This window comes from Tursiops truncatus, chromosome 16 (assembly GCF_011762595.2).
Source record: "Tursiops truncatus isolate mTurTru1 chromosome 16, mTurTru1.mat.Y, whole genome shotgun sequence".
NCBI classification, from domain to species: domain Eukaryota; kingdom Metazoa; phylum Chordata; class Mammalia; order Artiodactyla; family Delphinidae; genus Tursiops; species Tursiops truncatus.
In genome coordinates this window covers 32,378,614-32,398,954 of record NC_047049.1, presented here as the reverse complement: position 1 = coordinate 32,398,954, position 20,341 = coordinate 32,378,614, and the positions used below count along the sequence as shown (strand labels likewise).

Here is a 20,341-nt window from a genome sequence, read left to right as displayed (position 1 = left end):
TTCCTCCACCTCTGTAGGCTTACTGTCCCCATCTGCGAAATGAATCAGTCTCATAGGGCTAGTGTGTGGATTCAAATCTCATGCAAGGAAATACTCATTATTGTGCCCAACATATCATCATTATGTAAGTTAACTTTTGCTGTGTAACAAGGCACTCCCCAAACATAGTGACCTTTACAACAATCATTTATTTAGCTCATGTTTCTGTGAATTGGCTGGGTGGTTCTCCTCGTCTGGATGAACTGATCTTTGCTAGACTCTCTCATATATCTATGATGGCAGGTAGACTAGCCCCTGGATGATCTAGGATCTAGGATGGACTCACTATGCGTCTGCCTGTTGGCAGGCTGTTGGCAAAGGTGACAGGAGTGACTGGGCCATGGTCTCTCATCCTCCAGCAAGCCAGCTCTGGCTTCTCCACATGGTAGTTGTCTCAGAATTCCCAAAAGCAGCAAGAGAGAGCAAGCTCCAACACACAAGATTTCACTTGCAACACGTTTACTAAATTCCCATCGGTTAAGTAAACCACAAGACTGGCCTGGAATTAATGAAAGAAATAATTTATGGCCATTTTTTTAGTCTACCACAATCATCCTTATCGCCATCATCATAAAAACCAGTATCTGTTGAGCATTTACCAAGTGGCTGTTCCAATCATGTTACTATGTTTATCAAAGCTTGTAATTCTTGGGGCTTCCCTGGTGGCGCAGTGGTTAAGAATCTGCCTGCCAATGCAGGGGACATGGGTTCGAGCCCTGGTCCGTGAAGATCCCACATGCCACAGAGCAGCTAAGCCCGCAAGCCACAACTACTGAAGCCCGCGGGCCTAGAGCCCGTGCTCGCCCGCGAGCCACAACTACTGAAGCCCATGGGCCCAGAGCCCATGCTCTGCAACAAGAGAAGCCACTGCAGTGAGAAGCCCAAGCACCAGAACAAAGAGCAGCCCCTGCTCGAAGCAACTAGAGAAAGCCCGTGCGCCGCAACGAAGACCAAACACAGCCAAAAATAAATAATTTTTTTTTAAAAAACTTGTAATTCTTACCACAACTTTATGGGGCAGCTACTATTATATGCCCCTATTGGAGAAAAGCATACTGAGGCACAGAATGGGAAAGCAAATTATACAAAGTCACACAGCTGGGAAGCAGAGGAGCTAGGACTCAAACCAACACTCTAGAGAACAACACTCATAATTACCGTTTTATACTGCCTCCTCTTCCCATTCTATGTATATGGGATTTTCCACAATTGCTTTTTTTTTTTAACTGGATGATCTAATAAGAGGTTATAGCCTATTTTTAGCATGTACCCTGAGCACTGCCATATCTACCACCACTTCATCCATATTTCAGCATTTTTCCAACAAGCACTTTGAATTCAGTTCATCCAGTATTGATATGAATGACATGTTTTAGTCCAGATGATGGTAGAACCTTAGCTGTCTTTCTGATTCTTCGTGGATGGGGTGTTAGCAGTAGTGATGGCAGCTCAGAGCTTTATTCTGGGAGCTCTTCCTCTCTTATTTCTTCAGACAAGTTTGAGGGCTTGGAAACAGCTGATAGCAATGCTGAACAATTACTTAATATATACATAACATTTATATATGTTGCAGGTGAGCTGCAGCAGCCCTTAGGAGTAGAGGCCATGGCTTTCTCTCTGTATTCTCAGAAACCAGCACAGGCAAGAGGACAGATTGGAGGAGCTCAGTACAGGTTTACTGTATGTATCTACCTCCATATCGATATCCCATTAAAGCAAGTGTCACAAACACATATACTAATGGTGACCAGATAATTGGCCAGGTGTGCTCACTAGAGAGTGATGGGGACTGACACTAACCTGAGAATTCATGGAAATGCTCAGTGTTGCCAGATTGTTCCATTTTTCAGATGATGCTCTAACTTCAGATGTGTATATAAACTTTCCTCATTTTAAAACGGTGTGTGTCAAATGAAGCAGGTCCCTTGGGTGAACCTGGCCCACGGTTCACCAGCCAATTGTTGACCCCCTACATTAGACGCTTGTTGGCATCTCTCTGTTGTATCACAGCTGTCCTAAGGGCCTGAGGAGGAAACCTTTAATAAGAATAAGGCAGGGGCTTCCCTGGTGGTGCAGTGGTTAAGAATCCGCCTGCCAATGTGGGGGACACGGGTTTGATCCCTGGTCCAGGAAGATCCCACATGCTGCGGAGCAGCTAAGCCCATGCACCACAACTACTGAGCCTGTGTGCCACAACTACTGAAGCCTGCGCGCCTAGAGTCTGTGCTTCACAACAGGAGAGGCTACCGCCATGAGACGCCCACGCACCGCAACGGAGAGTAGCCCCCGCTCACCACAACTAGAGAAAGCACGTGCAGCAGCAAAGACCCAATGCAGCCAAAAATTAATTAATTAATTTTTAAAAATAAGTATAAGGCAAAGATGGAGCACTGAAATGATAAGAGAGGCAGGACTTCGAGAAAGCTGGGTGATGGTCTATTTCAGAGATTCCACAGAGGTCAAGGACATGAGAATAAGAAACAGCCATTAGATTAGAGCAAATTATTCCATACAGTGCTGCATTCGCAGGCTATGTTCTTTAACAAAAATCCATGGTCAGATAACATGAGAAATACTCAAAACATTCAGTTCAACAAAATAAAATAGATTTCTTTACTCTGACCCTTTTAATTGTTGTTAATATTTTAATAAGCAATGTAAGTCTTCAAAAGTAGAAATACATACTGAGTTTTTCAAACTTCCATGATCAAGGAGTCCTTATTTCATGCAGTTCATCTAGGTCTAATGATGTGAGGAAGACACTTTGGGAAAGATCGATAAGGGACTGAATGAGACATTGGGACGCTCTGAAGGCATGGGATGGACTCTGGAACACATCGGGTAATGAGTGTGGCCATAATGAGCCAACGGAGCAGCTTGGCAAGTAAAGAAAGTGGGTCAACACATTGGCAACTAGGAACCAACAGCATGTTAGTCTTTGTAAAATAAAACCTTTTTAGGATCATTCCTCTGATGAAAACAAACAAATAGACAAGCAAAAAAGTGAACGGTTTCCCACCGCTGATGGATTAAACCTCTTTGCTTGACATTCAAGGCTCTCCTCTATCAGGCCAACTGACCTTTCCAGTTTCCCAGTTATTTCCCTACACTCACTCCCTGCTCTTAATACCTGCTCTGCGCACCGTCCTTAGGACACATTCACTGTTCCAGCCTCTTCACCTTTACTTACCCTGTGAGTTGCCTCCCCCAACTGCCCCAGTTAGAGCCATGCCTGTCTTCCAAGGCACAGCTTAAATCTTCTTTCCCTCTGAATCCTTCTTTAGCTATCAAATCTCACAGTGGGTTCTTTTCCCTGAATGTTTAGAACATTTACTTCTGAAGGACTGTCTCGAGAGTTAGTGTGTTGGGGATCGCCTGTATGATTTGGAGCTGAGAGAAGAAAATCACATCCTGAGCTCTGCAGCTCTCTACCCGCATTTGTCCTCACAATACACCCAAATAAGGTTAGGAGGATATCCAGCAGCACCTAAGAGCAAGGGTATAACCCCATCACAGTGAATTTCATCGACTGTGCTCTGTTGTTAAACGGCCACCTGCTGATCCTTGAGGATAGAGTCCGTTCTCTTCTTGCTCAATAGTAATGGGTGCCATTTCTAGACACTAGACTGAGCACTTTATGTGTATTGTCAGGGTGAATCCCACACCATCTCTAAGAAGGGGCAACTAGTATCCTGTCTGGCTGGTCAAGGCAGCCCATATACCTGACCCCAAACCTGGGCTATTTCTGTCCCAGCACACCATCTCTGTGGCCACACTGGCCACCAGAAATTTAATGACAGAGAATTAAAGCTAAAGAATCTGCAGTCTGCCTTCAAGTAGCAAGTATATACCCGTAGGCAGAGGAAGGCGGAGTAGAACTCTAGGGTGTCAGCACAGTTTGAATATCAGGGGGAATTCTGGGTACATTCTAGGGTCTCATAAGGACTCAGCACAGCTCAACAGGGGTCATTTTGAGTACCCAAGGGCTCTAGTTAAGGTGAGATTCGGAGTGTGCAGCATCACAAGGGTGCATGCAGGGTCTGGAGGGCATACAAGGGTCTTCCCTTCCCTGGCCACTCACTGGTGTCAACAGAGGGGGTGACCTTAATTTCCACCCTACTATGAGCTTTTTGCTTATCTGTCTTCCTTATTAACTGTGAACTCTTTGAGGGGAGAAGCTGTCTTACTTACCCAGGTCTGACACATAACTGGTATATAAACATTGATATAATGAATGAATGACAAGTCAACCAAGGCAAGATGCTCAAAGTGACATGATGGAGACAACACGATACAGTAAAACCTTTATTCCACCATCAGAAAGCTGGATTAACTCACCCCATGTTATCGGTCTTCCCTGTCGCTTATACACTACCCAGAAGGCTCTGGCTTCCCAGAGACCTTGACAAAACCCCAAACCTCCCAGAAATAATGTCAAACCTCATAATTTTCAGGTCTCATCTTCTAAATTAGATTGTGAAGTCCTGTAGCACAAGAGGTGTGTTACTCTTTGTACATGCCCCACATCTTTTATCTCAGTGCTTCTCGCAGAACAGATCTATATAAATGCCTGTTGAACGACTGTATTGGAATGGATTGGAATTGTGGCTGGGAGACTGTCCTAATAATCCAACCTCCTTGAGATAATTCTTGGTGAATTCAGATGATGAGGGAAAGAGGAAGTCAGGATAGTGGCAGAGACAGAAGGAAAGACAGAGGAGGAAAAGCGGGCAGGATCTGTCAACTCATTGGATATGGAAAAAGTATTCAAAGACTTTGATCCAAGGTGACAGATTGAAGGATTACGCCCGAGAGAGAAATGTAGATGTTCTCCTGTCCCTTAACCGTCTCATCCTTACTTCATTTTGAGCATGGAGGGAAGATTCCTCATGAATCAGTCTGCAGTGTTCCTTGGAGATAGATCTGGGAGAGTCACTCAGGAGGATCCAGGAGGACAAAAAGGAAAGGTTTGCCCTTGTCCCGCTAGACGAGCTTTATTCTGCTGAGGAGGAGAAGAAATTTGAGCTGAATATATTTTTGGTTCGTACAAGTTGTAAGTGCTCTGTTTGATAGCAAGTTTGTTTGAATGGCCCATTTCATAACTACACATAGTTTTCCCAAATAAATGGTGTCTGTAGAATGTTCAGGTTAATGCATGAGTCCAGTGTTCACGAGTGTTTGCACTTAGAGCGACTGAGCCTTCTTTCTTAATAAGTCATCTTGGCATTTTGTCAACAAGTTAATTTGCTTTTCTAAGAAACTAGATTAATACTTCCTGTACTTTGTGCTATTCACAGATCTACAGTGCAGTGAGAAGGGGAGAAGAAACAGCAGAGACAATTAGATCTCTTCTCCATTTCTTCACAAAGCTCCCAGCCTCCGAGACAGCCCATGAAAGGATTAGCATTGGTCCGTGCTTAAAGCAATGTGTCCAAGACACTGTTTGTGAGTATCGTGCCACGCTCCAAAGGACTTCCATATCTCAGTACATCGCCGGCTCTCTGCTAGAAGCCACCACATCTTTAGGAGCAAGAAGTAGCCTTCTCAGTTCTTTTGGAGGATCCACCGGACGAATGATGCTGAAAGGTAATGTCTGAAATTTCACTTTTAACTTTTCGTCTTTGAATGCAGAAAAGAATCTAAGTTAACATTTATTGCATCTCCTGATGGAAAATTGAGTCCACGTATCAGCAACTTTAAGAAAAGATAGCTGCTTTAAGAGAATATATAAAAAGATAGTCCTCTATCAAAATCCCTTAAGGTATAAACATTCCAAATAATAAGCATTAAGATATTGAAATTTCTTTTTCAAAAATAGCTAAAAGGCTATCTTTAATTTTTCTAAGTTATCCAGATAGGTGGTTTCTCCTAGTGGTATTCTTTGACAGATGTCAATTATTGTAAAAAAAAGTCTTGTAAACAAGTGTAGTCACGTGGCCACAGTGAAAACCAACCGTTTCATTCAAAATAGAGTGGAATATAGTTCTCGTTTCTACACAGAATCAATAGGTTCATGTTGACCAGCAGAGCTAAAGGCCATCTTCCAGTGACTCCCATCTTAAAAGATAAGATAGGTGTCCTGCTGAAAAATGAAAGCCAATGGAAAATGGGATCAGAACTTCCCAGCGACTTCCCACAAGTAGCAGAAAGGCAAGTCAGAGATGGCAGTGCACCAAAGAACCTTGGAGATTTGTGGACTGCACAGCTGTCACCACCCGCTTGGCAGTCCTCCCTGGCAGGAAGCTGCCAGCCAGACGGGGACCACGCAGAGCAGCATTCCACTGCCTGGGGGCTGCCAAGAGCTCAATCTGACATCCGGCCACTTCTCTCAAGGAGAGCAGCTCTTGTCCCTCCACAGCAAGCCCCAGACCTGCGATTATCAGGCCAGTGGCCTCCCTCCTTGATCCTCAACCTCCCCACTCCCAACACCCCTTGGGCGAGCCCTAGAGGGGGTTCACACCTGAGTGGGTGCCATGTTGATTTGTTTTCTAGAGTCACCTTCACTTTTGTGGATTGGTTATAAAGAATGAATGAAGAAAAACACAAAATGTGGGACAACTAATCCAAGAGACTAAAGAGGAGATACTTGGTTTCATATGTGTTTCATTCATTCAGCATATGTTTTTTGAGCCCCTACTAGGTGCTGGGTAGGGAACAAAACATAGCCCCTGCTCCCGAGGAACTTGCAGTCTCTAGGTAGTAGGCAGTTTCCCCTATACATGGGATTCAAGATTTCCCTACTCTAATGCGGCTCCTGGTAACTGCCCAGCTTACATTCTCCATCAGTGCTCTTCCTGGGAATTTGGGCTGAGATTAGCGTGTAGAGTTGGCATTGCTTCAGTGCTTGTGACTCTATGTGAGGACCTTCTCCTGTGAGTTAATCAAGCTGTGTTGATCAGATACCCACTCTGTGCCCAGCAGTGTGTAGGTGTTATGGGAGATCCTAATAAAGTACAAGTGAATTTACTCCCCTTTAGGTGGTTTATGACCCTAATGAGGAGGCCACATTTGCATGCACCAAGTGTTCAAAGAACAGACTGCAGAGAGTTAAATGCCAAATAATGTGGAAGTGGCTCTAAGTGTTCAAAGAGTTTGGAGACAGAGTTAATGTTCCATGTGACAAATGGCTTGGCCGCAAACAAACAGAAGTCAATAAAAGCCACTTTGTTTCTTCCCCATTAATTGCAAAAGGGCAGATCTCCAGGCTCCCCAACCAAGGCAGGCTGCCTCCAGTCTTACACAGACCTTTGCGGAGAAAAAAGGAGGCCACTGGTTAAGGTGTCTGTTGCCCTGATAATAACTTGATTTCAGTTGCTCTTTGCCTGTCTGTATTCAGATCAGAACTCCTATCAGCATTTCCATCTCTGAGACTCCTTGGATCATCAGCTAATATGTTATCTTTAAATGGGGGTTTTATGCAAGAGTTGGGAGTTTCTTTTACTTTCTGTTTTGCAGCTCTTTAATGGCTTCTGATATCCCTCTGTTAGTAGCTTCTGCTGAAGAATACAATTAGCCAGTTGGCTTCAGCTCCAAGCTAATTTCTATAGCTCTGACTTGCTCTCTTGGAAAACTTTTTCAACTTCAGGGCCCACTCCCCTGGGGTTTTCAAAGTCTATATGTGCCACAGTGAAACATACATTTCTTTAACATGCAGTGAGAGATAATGTGTCAAAAAAAACCCACACATGGCTGTTCAAAGTCGTGGAGTGTTTATGGAACCTATAGGTTCAGCATACTGACTAGTTGAGTCGAGCTCTATCGGTCGTATACTCCATCAGGGGGTCTAGAGGATATGCTTGGCTGCTGTGCAGTGCTTTTCTGCTTGTTTTATTGTTCAGTGTGTGTCCTGTGGCACTGAGTAGGCCAACAACTTTCAGCTGTCTGTCACCAATGAAAATCTGTGGGAAGTGTGTAACGCACTCAGTCCCCAGTTTATAAATGACTTGTGTTCCAGAAGTTCATTTCTCAGGAGCTGTGTGGAACTTAGAATGCCCTCCTGGAGAATCAGTATTAAATGTTGTGATTTGGTTCCCAGACTCTAGTCCTCAAAAACCCCTTTAACCCATAACACAGCTGAAATCTACACACTTCCCATGGAACAAAGAGAAAAACACAATTATTAGAATACTGAGAATCAGCCTCCAGGAAAAGCAATACAAGTGAGTTAAAAGACATTTCTTGTTGAGGGGAAATAATTTTAATTAAGATGAGTAGAGTTAAATTGAAACTTTTATGGAGCTTTTGTAAAGAACTTTGGGCCATTTCAGAGATTTTAGATGTTGGCATCTGTAGTTCTGTTGTTATAGTTAATTATCTTTTGAAACTCATATCTAACATGGAAGATTCAGAAAATTACTATCCCAGTAAGTTTTATTTCTTTTCTTTTAATGAGAGACTTATAAATGGAATGAAGAAGGGGAAAGGAGGGCAGGGCAGGGTTTATAATTTTTTTCCCAGAGGGAAAGGATAAGAAAGAGGGTCAAAAAGAATGACTTCTTCCATGAGAGAGATCACATTTGAAGTGGATTAAATGGAGTTGGAAAAGGTAGAAAGAAAGGAGGAGGGCAAAAGACAAATGCTGTATGATTCCTTTTATATGGGGCACTTAGAATAATCAAAATCACAGAGACAGAGTAGAATTGTGGTTGCCAGGGGCTGGTGTGGGGTGGGTATGGGTGGGGAGTTACCGTTAATGGGTACAGAGTTTCAGTTTTGCAAGATGAAAAGAGTTTTAGAGATGGATTGTTGGTGATGGTGGCATAACATTATGAATGCACTCATTACCACTCAACTATATTAAAAATGGTAAGGATGCTGACGTTTTTGTTATATGTGTTTTACCACATACACACACACACACAAAAGAATTGAAGAATTTAAAAAGGAGGAGGAACATGTTCTGTAGGTCTTTGGTGTCAGGTCCATTAAGATGTTAGAAAGAACCGAAAAAGAAAAAGAAATATGAAGACAGCTTTTCACGTGACCTGCAGGTGCCCCAAGTCAACTTGTCTCCTGGAAGTGGTTATGATTACAAGATGAGGGTTGGAGCCGCCTATAGTAGGTGAGAATAGGAGGAGAAAATGTGCAACCCGTTCTTCATTATTCACAGGGCATTCACAAGTCAGGAATCGGTAACTTAAGTGTTGATTAGTCAGAGTTCTGCAGCCTTGCAGCTTTACCACAGTCTACAGGATTCTGCTAACTCTGAAATCTCCATCAGCTTGCACACCTCCAGTGGTACACGTGGCTCTAGAAAAACAGCCAACAGTCAGTACATTCCTGGTTTTCTGCCTGCAGGACCAATGAGGATGGTCCATCTACTAAGTGGAAAGTTTGCCAAATAATGAGAAACATTTTCTGATATGAAGCATCGAAAGCAAGGGTATGCCCTTGATTACAAGGATGTACTGTCTCAAAATGGAAAATGGAGAGCTTACACCAGGGACTGTGTAAGGACTGTCAGGGACTTCCACTAGTTGAGTACAATCAAGATCTTTCTACTTCCCATCTGGTTCCCCTTCTCTTCCTTCCCGTTAACCTTGTTAGAATCCCAGGACCAACTCTGTATAGCAGTGGCAGCCAAAAGAATTATTAACTTCAATAATCAGGAATGCATTTTCTAAATCCACCTGCTGTTGTTTCTTTTTTTCCATTGTACTCCCTACTAAAAATTACAAAATCACAATAAAGTAAAAAGCGAGAGAAAAGAATAAGATAATTGATAGTAATGTAAAGCACTGAAATAGCAAAAGTAAAAAAAGTAGTGAGAAGGGGAGGACTTTTCAATATAAGGAGGCTAAATGTTTTCAAATGTGCGTATTGTATCAGCCAATATAATAAATTTAGTACATTAAACTCAATTTTTCCTTCTCAAATTGTTCCTAAGTAAGTCTGTAAATTAAAGGATTAAATATTTATATATTATCAGGACAAAGCATGGTTACCCATATTTAAATTATGTAGTAGACAGTGCTCATTTTTAACCAGTTTGGGTATGTGTAGGTATAGAATAGCTATTAATAAACAAAGTTATCCATCATATATAGACTATAAATAGAATATCAATATGAAAACAAAAACTGCCCTACAGATGTAATATTCTTATTTGAAAATGGGGGTACTCTGTTTCTGATAGAAAGGTCTAATAAATTTTCAACTTATTTTCTTCTACTGCAATAAGTATGTTCTATTTGTGTCTTCTTCTAAAGTAAATGCCTTTGAGTATAAAAATAAGACGTCCTAATAGGAATACACACACACACATTTGAACTATGTGCTTGTACCTCATAAATAATTTAGTTTATTAAGGCTGTCCTGGTTGACTTCCTCATAATCAAAACAATTACCCTTTACATGCCTACCAGGCAAGGGAAGGCATGTCCATAGTTCTAATTCCAAGATTTAAGTGTATTTAAAGAAATCCTCTGACTTACTGGTTTTGTGACCTTGAAATTATTCCTTTGATGTTAAAGTATGCTTTAATGTAACTTGGAGTATGTTTTTGTGCCAGTTAATCAACTAAAAAGTGTTCATTCACTGCCCACTATGGCCTAGGGCTGTGTCACCTCTGGGAAGAATGTGAAAGATCACATCTGGAAGCCTTCAACTTGTAAAATAATATTTCTCACTCCAGAGAAGATGTAATATTAGGTTTCAGGTCTACTGAGGTAGCCCTTACTACCCTCAAGAGATTCATAAAGTGCAAGGCTAGTCAGTTGATGGTGGGGTCTGTAGCTCACTGGGCTGGGGAGTTTGGTAGGCACAAGACAAAAGCTCTCTGCCTTGGGACACAGGTGGCCAGGTGTCATCCAGGAGTGTGACTCCATGTCGAGATGTACCTAAACATGCTCAGGTGTGACTGAGGAGTGTGACTCCACACCCATGCTTATAACCAGGGGGAGCGTCTCCAAAGCTCCAGTGAAGAGCGAAGTTACCTACCTCAGGTATTACTGGAGACATGATGCTTCTTGAGTCGAAACAATTGTGTGTCTTTTGGGGGAGAAGGAGGGTGAAGCAGAGGAATTACATTTATTTTTTAAGTTTTTCAAGATGACATCCCCATTACTGATATCTCTGAATTTTTATTTTATTTATTTTTAATTAATTAATTAATTTATTGGCTGAGTTGGGTCTTTGTTGCTGCGCGCGGGCTTTCTCTAGTTGCAGTGAGCGGGGGCTACTCTTCGTTGCGGGCTTCTCATTGCAGTGGCTTCTCCTGTTATGGAGAACGGACTCTAGGCACGCAGGTTTCAGCAGTTGTGGTTCATGGGCTCAGTAGTTGCGGCTCACGGGCTCTAGAGCGCAGGCTCAGGAGTTGTGGCGCACCGGCTTAGTTGCTCCAGCAGCATGTGGGATCTTCCCAGACCAGGTCTCGAACCCATGTCCCCTCCATTGGCAGGCGATTCTTAACCACTGTGCCACCAGGGAAGCCCCTCTCTGAAATTTTAAACTCTTTCGTCTGTAAAGAGAAAGTTGGGTAAAGGGAAGGATTAAAATTAGAATTACGGTAATAATTGTGAACATTTTTTAGTTCTTGCTTGGTGCCAGGTGTTACTCTGAATGCTTTATATGTGTGATTTCATTGGCTAGTCAATGGTCCAATGAGGGAGGTACTGTCTACTAGGAGACCCAGAGACATGAAGAAACTTGCCTAGGTGTACACAGATAGTCCGTGATAGAGCACTTGAAACCAGACAGCCTGTAGAGTGCTTACTGTGATTCAGGCAGTGTACCAAGCCCTTCATCTGCATTATTTCATTTAGTCCTTATTGTGAGTTGACTTGTGTCCCTTGAAAGAAATATGTTGAAGTTCAAACCCCAGTTCCTACAGATGGGACTTTATTTGGAAATAAGATCTTTACAGATGTAATCGAGTTAAGATGAGGTCACTTTCAGTTAGAATCGGCCCTAAACCCAGTGACTGGTCTCCTTTATCCAAAGAAGAGATGAAGACAGACCATTCTGGGATGAACACCCATGTGATTATAGAGGCAGAGATTGGAGTGGTGCACCTGCAAACCAAGGAATGCTAAGGACTGCCGGCCACCACTGGCAGCTAGGAAGAGGCTGGAAAGATTCTGACCAGAGTCCAAGGGCGAGCATGGCCCTGCCAACACTTTGCTTTTGGACTTCTAGCCTCTAGAACTGAGAATAAAGTTGCATTGTTTTAAACCATCCCAGTGGTGGTATTTTGTTACGACAGCACTAAGAAATTAAGACAGTCTTTTTGACAATCCTGTTAGGAAGAAATATTAGCACCAGGAAACTGAAGCTCATAGAGGTTAAGTGACTTGCCCAAGGTCACCCAGATAGTAAGTGTGGGCAGCCAACCCAGGTCAAGCTTCTCCAAGGCCTTTGCTCACAGCCGTGCGGGAGACATGTTTGCAGCTCTCCAATGGCACTGTCCATTTCCGCTTTGTTTTAGTTGTTCGGCCCCATCCTCCTCTCCCACAAACACCTTGCCTGGCACAGGACCGGGCACAGAACAGACAGTCCGTAAACCTTCGTGGATTCCAGTGGCAGATGTGTTCACAGAATCAAGGAACATGTAATCATTGTTCCTTGCAACACTTAACTGAATGAGATCATTTTAGAACCAAAGAAAGAAAACACTAATTTACCTATAGTTTGCACTAACATACCAGACTCATACAAAATGAAAATACAAATACATTCAGGAAGTTTCCAAGCAGGAACAAAAGCTATATTCAGTGTCTCAAAAGCTACTGTCAGTGCAAGGTGCTGGAATGGTTGCAGAGTTATCTCTGGGGTCTTTCTTGCTCCCTGTCTGAACTCCTCTCCCCTCCTCCTCAGACACTGTTGCCTCTGGGGGTGCAGAGCCCCCCTAACTGTATCAGCCCATTCACTCCTAGCTTACTACCCCATTAAAAACACAATCTCCTGTTCTTTCCGCAGTGGACCCCAGCTGGGCTTTGTGAAGAGAGAGGTCTGCTAGGTTGGAATAGAGACCTGGGGTGTTGACTGATAAGGGAAACTCCTCCGGGAGGGCCAGGGACAGATAGGGGAGCTGATGGTAACTGGCAGAGGGAACGGGGCACCCAGGTGTAAAGGCATGAGACAGGAAAAGGCACGGTGTGTTCAGGGACTGCTGGTCTACCAGGCTGTTCTGGCCAAATCTTGGGGCATGCAGGGAGTAAGTAGGAAGGCATGAGCTGGGCTGGGGGGAGAAAAATACGTCTCCATGGGATTGTATTTTATGATAAAGAGCTTGGCTTTTACCTTGTAAGTAATGAGAGACACTGAAGGGTTCTAAGGAAGCGTGTGATGTGAGCAGACTGTGTTTTTAGAAAGATCCATCTGGCTGTAGTGTCGGGTGGGGCTGCTCAGAGTGTCACCCTTAGCCCACCTGCATCGGAATTGCCCAGCCTGAGTGTCCAAAGTATAGCTTTCTGGGCTTCACCCCCAAACCCACCGAATTAGGGTCTCTGATACTTCAGGTGAGTATGTTTGGTGTGGAAGGTGGATGGAAGGAAAGAGCAGTGAGAACTGGAGGCATTTAGGAGGCTGTTGCTAAGGCAAGGTAGGGTGCTGCTGGCACATTTAGTAATTGGTAAAAATTACGAAAAGGCCCCCTCCTCACTCTCTGCAGGGTGATGCAGGCTCATACCCACACATATCATTTAGTGCACAGCATGCGGGCTGGATCTCGGACCTCCCCTCCACTCGGGTAAGGACTTTTGTGCAGTGCCAGACTGTTCACTGTACCAAAGAGTCGAAATCCTTGGGAAGCAGCAGAGGGGTGTAAGTAAGAAGTAGAATTAATAGAATGTGGAGACTGAATGGGTGTAGTGGGGTTAAACGGAGTTAGGTTTAAGATGACCATGAATTTATCTTTAAAAAAATAATTTCAAATCCTTCCATCGTGTTACTAATGGCAAAAATTAATAGAATTATTGGATCATATGCCCATCCATCCTTCCCATCGCTTTAAGAAATCAAGAAATTAAGGGTTGGTTAAATCCTAACGTTGAATTCAGAAAGATGGTTGGTGAGGACAGCAACCCAGTCACTTGGAGTTCCTCTGTTTGAGCTGATCATAAAAATGTCAAGTCCTAGTTACAGAAACTCAGAGTGGGCCATATTCCTGAAACTCATTTTGCAAGATAGTTACTTGAAACTCTATACCCAAAGAAACAACAGTAACTGGATTCCAAGCCTTCCTCCCAAAGCTTGCATACCACGTATAAAACTGAATTCATAACTATTTTAAATCAAAAAGTCCTAAAGGTGACTTTTCAACGTTAGTAAGTAAATGTTTTCCCAAAACAAACTGGAATAAGAAATCGCTGCATTACTGTTGGTGGGAATGTGAATTGATGTAGCCACTGTGGAGAACAGTACGGAGGTTCCTTAAAAAACTAAAAGTAGAACTACTATACGACCCAGCAATCCCACTACTGGGCATATACCCTGAGAAAACCATCATTCAAAAAGAGTCATGTACCAAAATGTTCACTGCAGCTCTATTTACAATAGCCAGGACATAGAAGCAACCTAAGTGTCCATCAACAGATGAATGGATGAAGAAGATGTGGCACATATATACAATGGAATATTACTCAGCCATAAAAAGGAACGAAACTGAGTTATTTGTAGTGAGGTGGATGGACCTAGAGACTGTCATACAGAATGAAGTAAGTCAGAAAGAGGAAAACAAATACTGTATGCTAACACATATATATGGAATCTAAAAAAAATAAATGGTCATGAAGAACTTAGGGGCAAGACGGGAATAAAGATGCAGACCTACTAGAGAATGGACTTGAGGATATGGGGAGGGGGAAGGGTAAGCTGGGGCAAAGTGAGAGAGTGACATGGACATATATACACTACCAAACGTAAAATAGATAGCTAGTGGGAAGCAGCCGCATAGCATAGGGAGATCAGCTCGGTGCTTTGTGACCACCTAGAGGGGTGGGATAGGGAGGGTGGGAGGGAGATGCAAAAGGGAGGAGATATGGGGATGTGTGTATATGTATAACTGATTCACTTTTTTATAAAGCAGAAACTAACACACCATTTTAAAGCAATTATACTCCAATAAAGATGTTAAAAAAAAGAAAAGAAAAGAAATCACCACATTGATCCCGAAAGAGGAAGGTTTAGAGAAGGATAAAGAGCAGATGAATAACCTTGGGGGAGTTAAGAAATACATTTAAATTGAAATGTAAAGAGAGAAGATTAATAATAGTATTTAAAGCTGAAACATACAGTTACCAATAGGAAAATAAAACTAAAAAAATATAACTTGCAGTAATGGGGAGAATGGGCCAAATTCCTCATCTTTCATCGAGGTGATTAAATGTATTCTTCTTGGGCTTCCCTGGTGGCGCAGTGGTTGAGAGTCCGCCTGCCGATGCAGGGGACACAGGTTCGTGCCCCAATCCGGGAAGATCCCACATGCCTCTGAGCGGCTGGGCCCGTGAGCCATGGCCGCTGAGCCTGCGCGTCCGGAGCCTGTGCTCCACAACGAGAGAGGCCACAACAGTGAGAGGCCCGCGTACCGCAAAAAAAAAAAAAAAGTATTCTTCTTGAAAGGGAAGAGAATATATATTTTTAAATGGGATGAAAATCTTTTTTACAGTTAGGAGATAACTGCCAATGAATAGACAGAATCATGCAAAAATGGTTACCTCCAAGAGAGGCCTCTTACTTGTCACCTCCTATCCATCCTTACTATTTGAATGTTAATTTCCATGTGCACCTACTACATGAGTGACGTTTAAAAAGAGGCATTTGGAACCTGTGTGAAGACTGATAGATTCAAGCCGCTTGTTTCCAATGGTATTGTTTTCTGCAGCCATAATGAAGACCATTTGGGGCTCACATTCAAATGAGAAGGGGGACAGAGGCTTTGTTGAAGCAAGCAGAGAGAGGGGCTCAGAATCAATAAGACAAGTATTATCTGGGGCTCTCTTCGTCCTGTAGGACTCTCAGCCTCTGAGTTGCTTCATGGTTAAAAGATATTGAGCAGGAGCATCATTCTGTCTTTTGTTCGAGTCTTGACTTCAACACTGTGTCATCTTGAATAGGTGACTTTTCCTTTCTAGGCTTCAGTGTCTGCCACCTTAAAGCAGGAATAAGAGCAACAACCTCACAGAGTTGTTCTGAGGATTAAATGAGATAATGTATATGAAGAACTTAGCCTAGTATCTGGCATCTAATTTGTGTTCAGTAAACGTTACAGTGATGATGTGATGCTGAGGGTGATGATGGTGGTAATGATGATTGCTGCCACCCTTTGCCAACACTGTGAAATGCCAGCCCTCCACTGTTCTTATTTTTTTTTTAATTTTTATTGGCATATAGTTTATTTACAATGTGCTAGTTTGAGGCGTACAGCAAAGTGAATCAGTACATATGCACATTCTTTTTTTTTTTTAATTCTTTTCCCATATAGGCCCTTAGAGAGTATTGAGTAGAGTTCCCTGTGCTATACATCAGGTTCTTATTAGTTATCTATTTTATATATAGTAGTGCGTCTATGTCAATCCCAATCTCCCAATTTATCTTTCCCCCGTCTCCCCCCTCCCACTGCCACCTTATCCCCTGGTAGCCGTAAGTCTCTGCTCTTAGCCAGGTCTCCCTGGCTATGGGCTCAGAGAAGTAGCATCTTACGGGACACTTGAAAGGAGGTATCTAGAGGCTGGAGGCTGCCCCTCTGTATGGTTTGCCTTAGGACTCATGCATCAGGCCACTCATTAATTCATTTAAGAAATATTTGTTGAGCATCTTCTATGTGCCAAGCACGGTGTTAGGCCCTGAGGATAAAACAGTGAATAAGACAAAGTCACCTGATAGTGGAGGAGATGGACAGGTATACATGCAATTTTAGGACCGTAAATAAATGCTGTAGTTGAGATAAGAACAGGATGTAGGGGCTCAGAGGGAAGTCCCTCTACCATCTTGAGTGAAGTCTGAGGTTTCTAAAACCATTTTAGAGCCTGGAGAAATGTGAATATCTATTTAACCAAGGAAAACAAGCCCTCACCTATGTTATGATGCTTCTGTTGTTTCAGCTTCATTCTCTGCTGATATCTCTCTTCCCTCCAGAGTAGAAAAGATGCTAAGCATTTATTGCTGGGATTGGGCACCATGTCTACTAAGATTGGTATAAAATTTAGTGTTCAAGTTAGAATTTGTACATTTTTATGAAGATGGATGGATTACTCTTTACAATAAAATTAAATGAGATTTTTTTCAGTACGTGTACCTAATCCTCTTGAGTGTTTTAAATTGTTTAACGAACAAAAACCTCATTTAAATGAGCTATGAAAATTCTTGTCCATGGGAACATTTATAGAACATAATGGAAAATGCTTATAATTTGTTTATAATAACATGTAGGTCAGTAGCAAATATTTAAGAGGAAAAAAAGAGAAGATCTCAGGATAGTCTGAGTCATTATTTAAACTTCTGTCAGAATTGAGTCTTAAAACCAAGAAACTTAACTAGTACAGTTAAAGTAGTAAGAGGGCATTTTAAGAGTGTTTAGTTTTCAATGGACTAAATTCTAACAGAAGATTTTACCATCTTCTGGAAGGTCTAAAATGTTTTGCCAACTGGAAATATGTACATATTTGGTATTTTAAGTCTTTTAGCTCTGTATTTCATTATAACAACAAACTTTTTAGAGAACAATTTCTATAATATTAATCCCATAAATGATTCTATGATAGCCTGAACAAATGGATGCTTCAACCTCTCTGAGGCTCTACCTGTGAATTTTACAGTCACCAGAAACACCCTTGGTAACAGTCGTGGGTCCCCAGTTTATACAGAGAAACACATTTTTACATTAATAAGCAGACATCTAAAATCCATTTCAAGCAGATATTGTGGATGATCTGAGAACATGGAGGGGAACTGAGAGCATAAAAAGTTTCAGAGACTCTGGCAGCTCATAAGATCTGAGCTTATGGACTGCCGACTCTAGAACCAAAACCTTTAACTGGGCTTAGTGGGGCAAAGCCAGCATTTGGTCCCAAGTCTGTCTAATTCCCAATCCAAGTTCTTAACCATTAGGAAACCCTCCAGTTTTATCTCCCACTCAAATCTCAGCCTGTCCTGAGCGTGTGTGTGTGTGTGTGTATGTGTGTGTGTGTGTGTGTGTACATACATATATAAGTACAACATGGAACCCCCAATTTGAATACAGGTCCGTCTGACTACAAAATTGATCACTTGTCTGTATACCTGCTGCCTCCTTGACCTAGAGACCTCCAAGGACTTCAAGGCTATTTCAGGCATTCTTTGATATGGGTACCTATGGGGGTGGGTGGAAGGCTTTTCCCTTCTACAGCTGAGTCAGCAGTCATAGCACAGAATCAACCAAACGGGAGAGGAAGTCTCAGAAAATATTTGTTGAGTGAAAGAATGAGTAAATGAATACCTGTGCACAACTCTATGCTGACACACAGTTACCTGTACTAAATAAAACCAGAAGAGCACGTTTGAACCCATCTGATTTGAGCCTGTGAGCATCACGACTATCTAAAGTTAACTTACCAGCAATGGCTATTTTTCAAACATCATTTACAAAAATCATTTGGGCTGGTCCCAGCCCTGCTCAGTATGTGACTAAAGGTATATGGCAGAAGACAGACCATCTGAGAGCCACACAAGGCATATTTGATCTTCATTGGCCTCTGAGCAGGAAAGTCCTGCCCTATCCCACAGTGAGGCAGACAGCCATGGAATGATTTCTCTGTTGTCTGGTTCTGTCACTGCTCTATATGCCCTCATACCCCTGGGCCTACTGGCAAGTGCTCCTTAGGGCTTTATCTCTGCAAAGTGGACCCACACTGTTGTTGAGAAAAGAGAAAAGGAGTAAAGAGGAGAGGCTCCAGTCTCTGCATTAGCCCTGCTTTGAAGGGTCTGGGGTCTCTTTCCTGAGCAAAGAGATGAGGGCCTCTCCATTCCACAGCCCTCACGCTGAGAGAGGAGCCCCTATTTTCTCTCTATCTTTGGGGAAGGCCCTCTTCTCTGTGGTCATCATACCCCAGCACACCAAGAACAGGCTGCTAGTGGTTGAAATTCATTTACCTTGCAAGTACTATTAAACATCTGCACTGCCAGGTATTAAGAATAGAACAGACATTTTCCCTACCCACATGGAGCTTAAAGACCAGTAGGGAATCATGTAATTACAAAAATAAATGACAAGTTGTGGCCATGGTACATGCTACCAGGGAAAGGGCCATGACTGTGTGAGACCCTCTAAAAGGGGGATTAAACCCAGGCAGAGAAGGCAATGATGTTTCCACTGAGGGCTAAAGGTCCAATAGATATTAACTAAGAGAAGGGGAGCTGGAAGAGTGTTCGAGGCAGAAGTAATCATTTGTGCAAAGGCCCCATGGCAGCCGGGAGTATGGCAAGTTTGAGGTTTGAGTGGAGGGTGGAGATCTGCAGGTTTCCTCAGAAAAGTCAGAAGAACTCTGAGTGACAAAGGCTAACAGGTACTGGGTACTCACTGTGGGCCAGGCACTCTCAGAAGTGTTTTTTTTGTTTTGTTTTTTTAATATTATCTAATTTAAGACTTACATTTTTACATGTGAAGAAACTAAGCCACAGAGAGGCAAAACAAACTACCAGATAGTGCAGGGTCTTGTTAAGGGCTCCTGTCTGTATCCCTAGGAGCCATGGAAAACCATCAGAGAGTTTTAAACAGAAGAAGAGACACAATAGGATTTCTCTTTCAAAAGGATGATTCTGACAAAAATCAACTAGAGATGCCCCCACTTACACTGCCTCTCTAGGCCTCTTTACCCCCAAATAAAAATGTTTACATTTAAAACCGTCGAGGCTATTGAATCTGAAAATAAATGATATTCTGAAAGAGAGACGCAGCTTGTATGAGCTGTAGTGCTGTGTGGTTGTTCTGAGGAGGTGGGCAAAGGAGGAATAACCTAGTGACCCAGCTTTCTCTACTTTCTGGGAACTGTATTCCAAGAAGTTTAGAAGACAGGCTATGGTGTGGACTAGAAAGGGGGATTGAAGACACTCCCCCCTGCAGGCCCAGGGGGACTGTTAACACTCCCCCACCCCAAGCCAAACTCACTGAGTGTTGAGTCATAGCAGTGTCTTGCTTTGACCAGGAGAGCAAAAACTCCCTTGTGGGCCAAATTCAGGCTATGTGGCTTTTTCTTTGACAGCTGCAGTATTTTCTTTACATTAGGAAATTTTGCATTAAAATGTGGAGTTCTGGCTTTTCTGACACCTCTGGGCCACCATTCTCCCTTGGCCCCTTGCACTGGCCCTGGTGCATGCACACCCCCAGGCA

General features: G+C 42.8%; 1 protein-coding gene across 2 annotated transcripts in view; it reads left to right on the top strand.

Moving 5' to 3' along the window:
• PLCE1 (phospholipase C epsilon 1) overlaps positions 1-20,341 on the top strand; it is a 317,614-nt gene that overhangs the window by 151,572 nt on the left and 145,701 nt on the right. For both annotated transcript variants that reach the window (XM_073794169.1, XM_019939658.3), the window contains exon 3: positions 5,337-5,625. In XM_073794169.1, the coding sequence (XP_073650270.1) occupies positions 5,337-5,625 (289 nt within the window). The remainder of the gene's footprint in view (positions 1-5,336; positions 5,626-20,341) is intronic.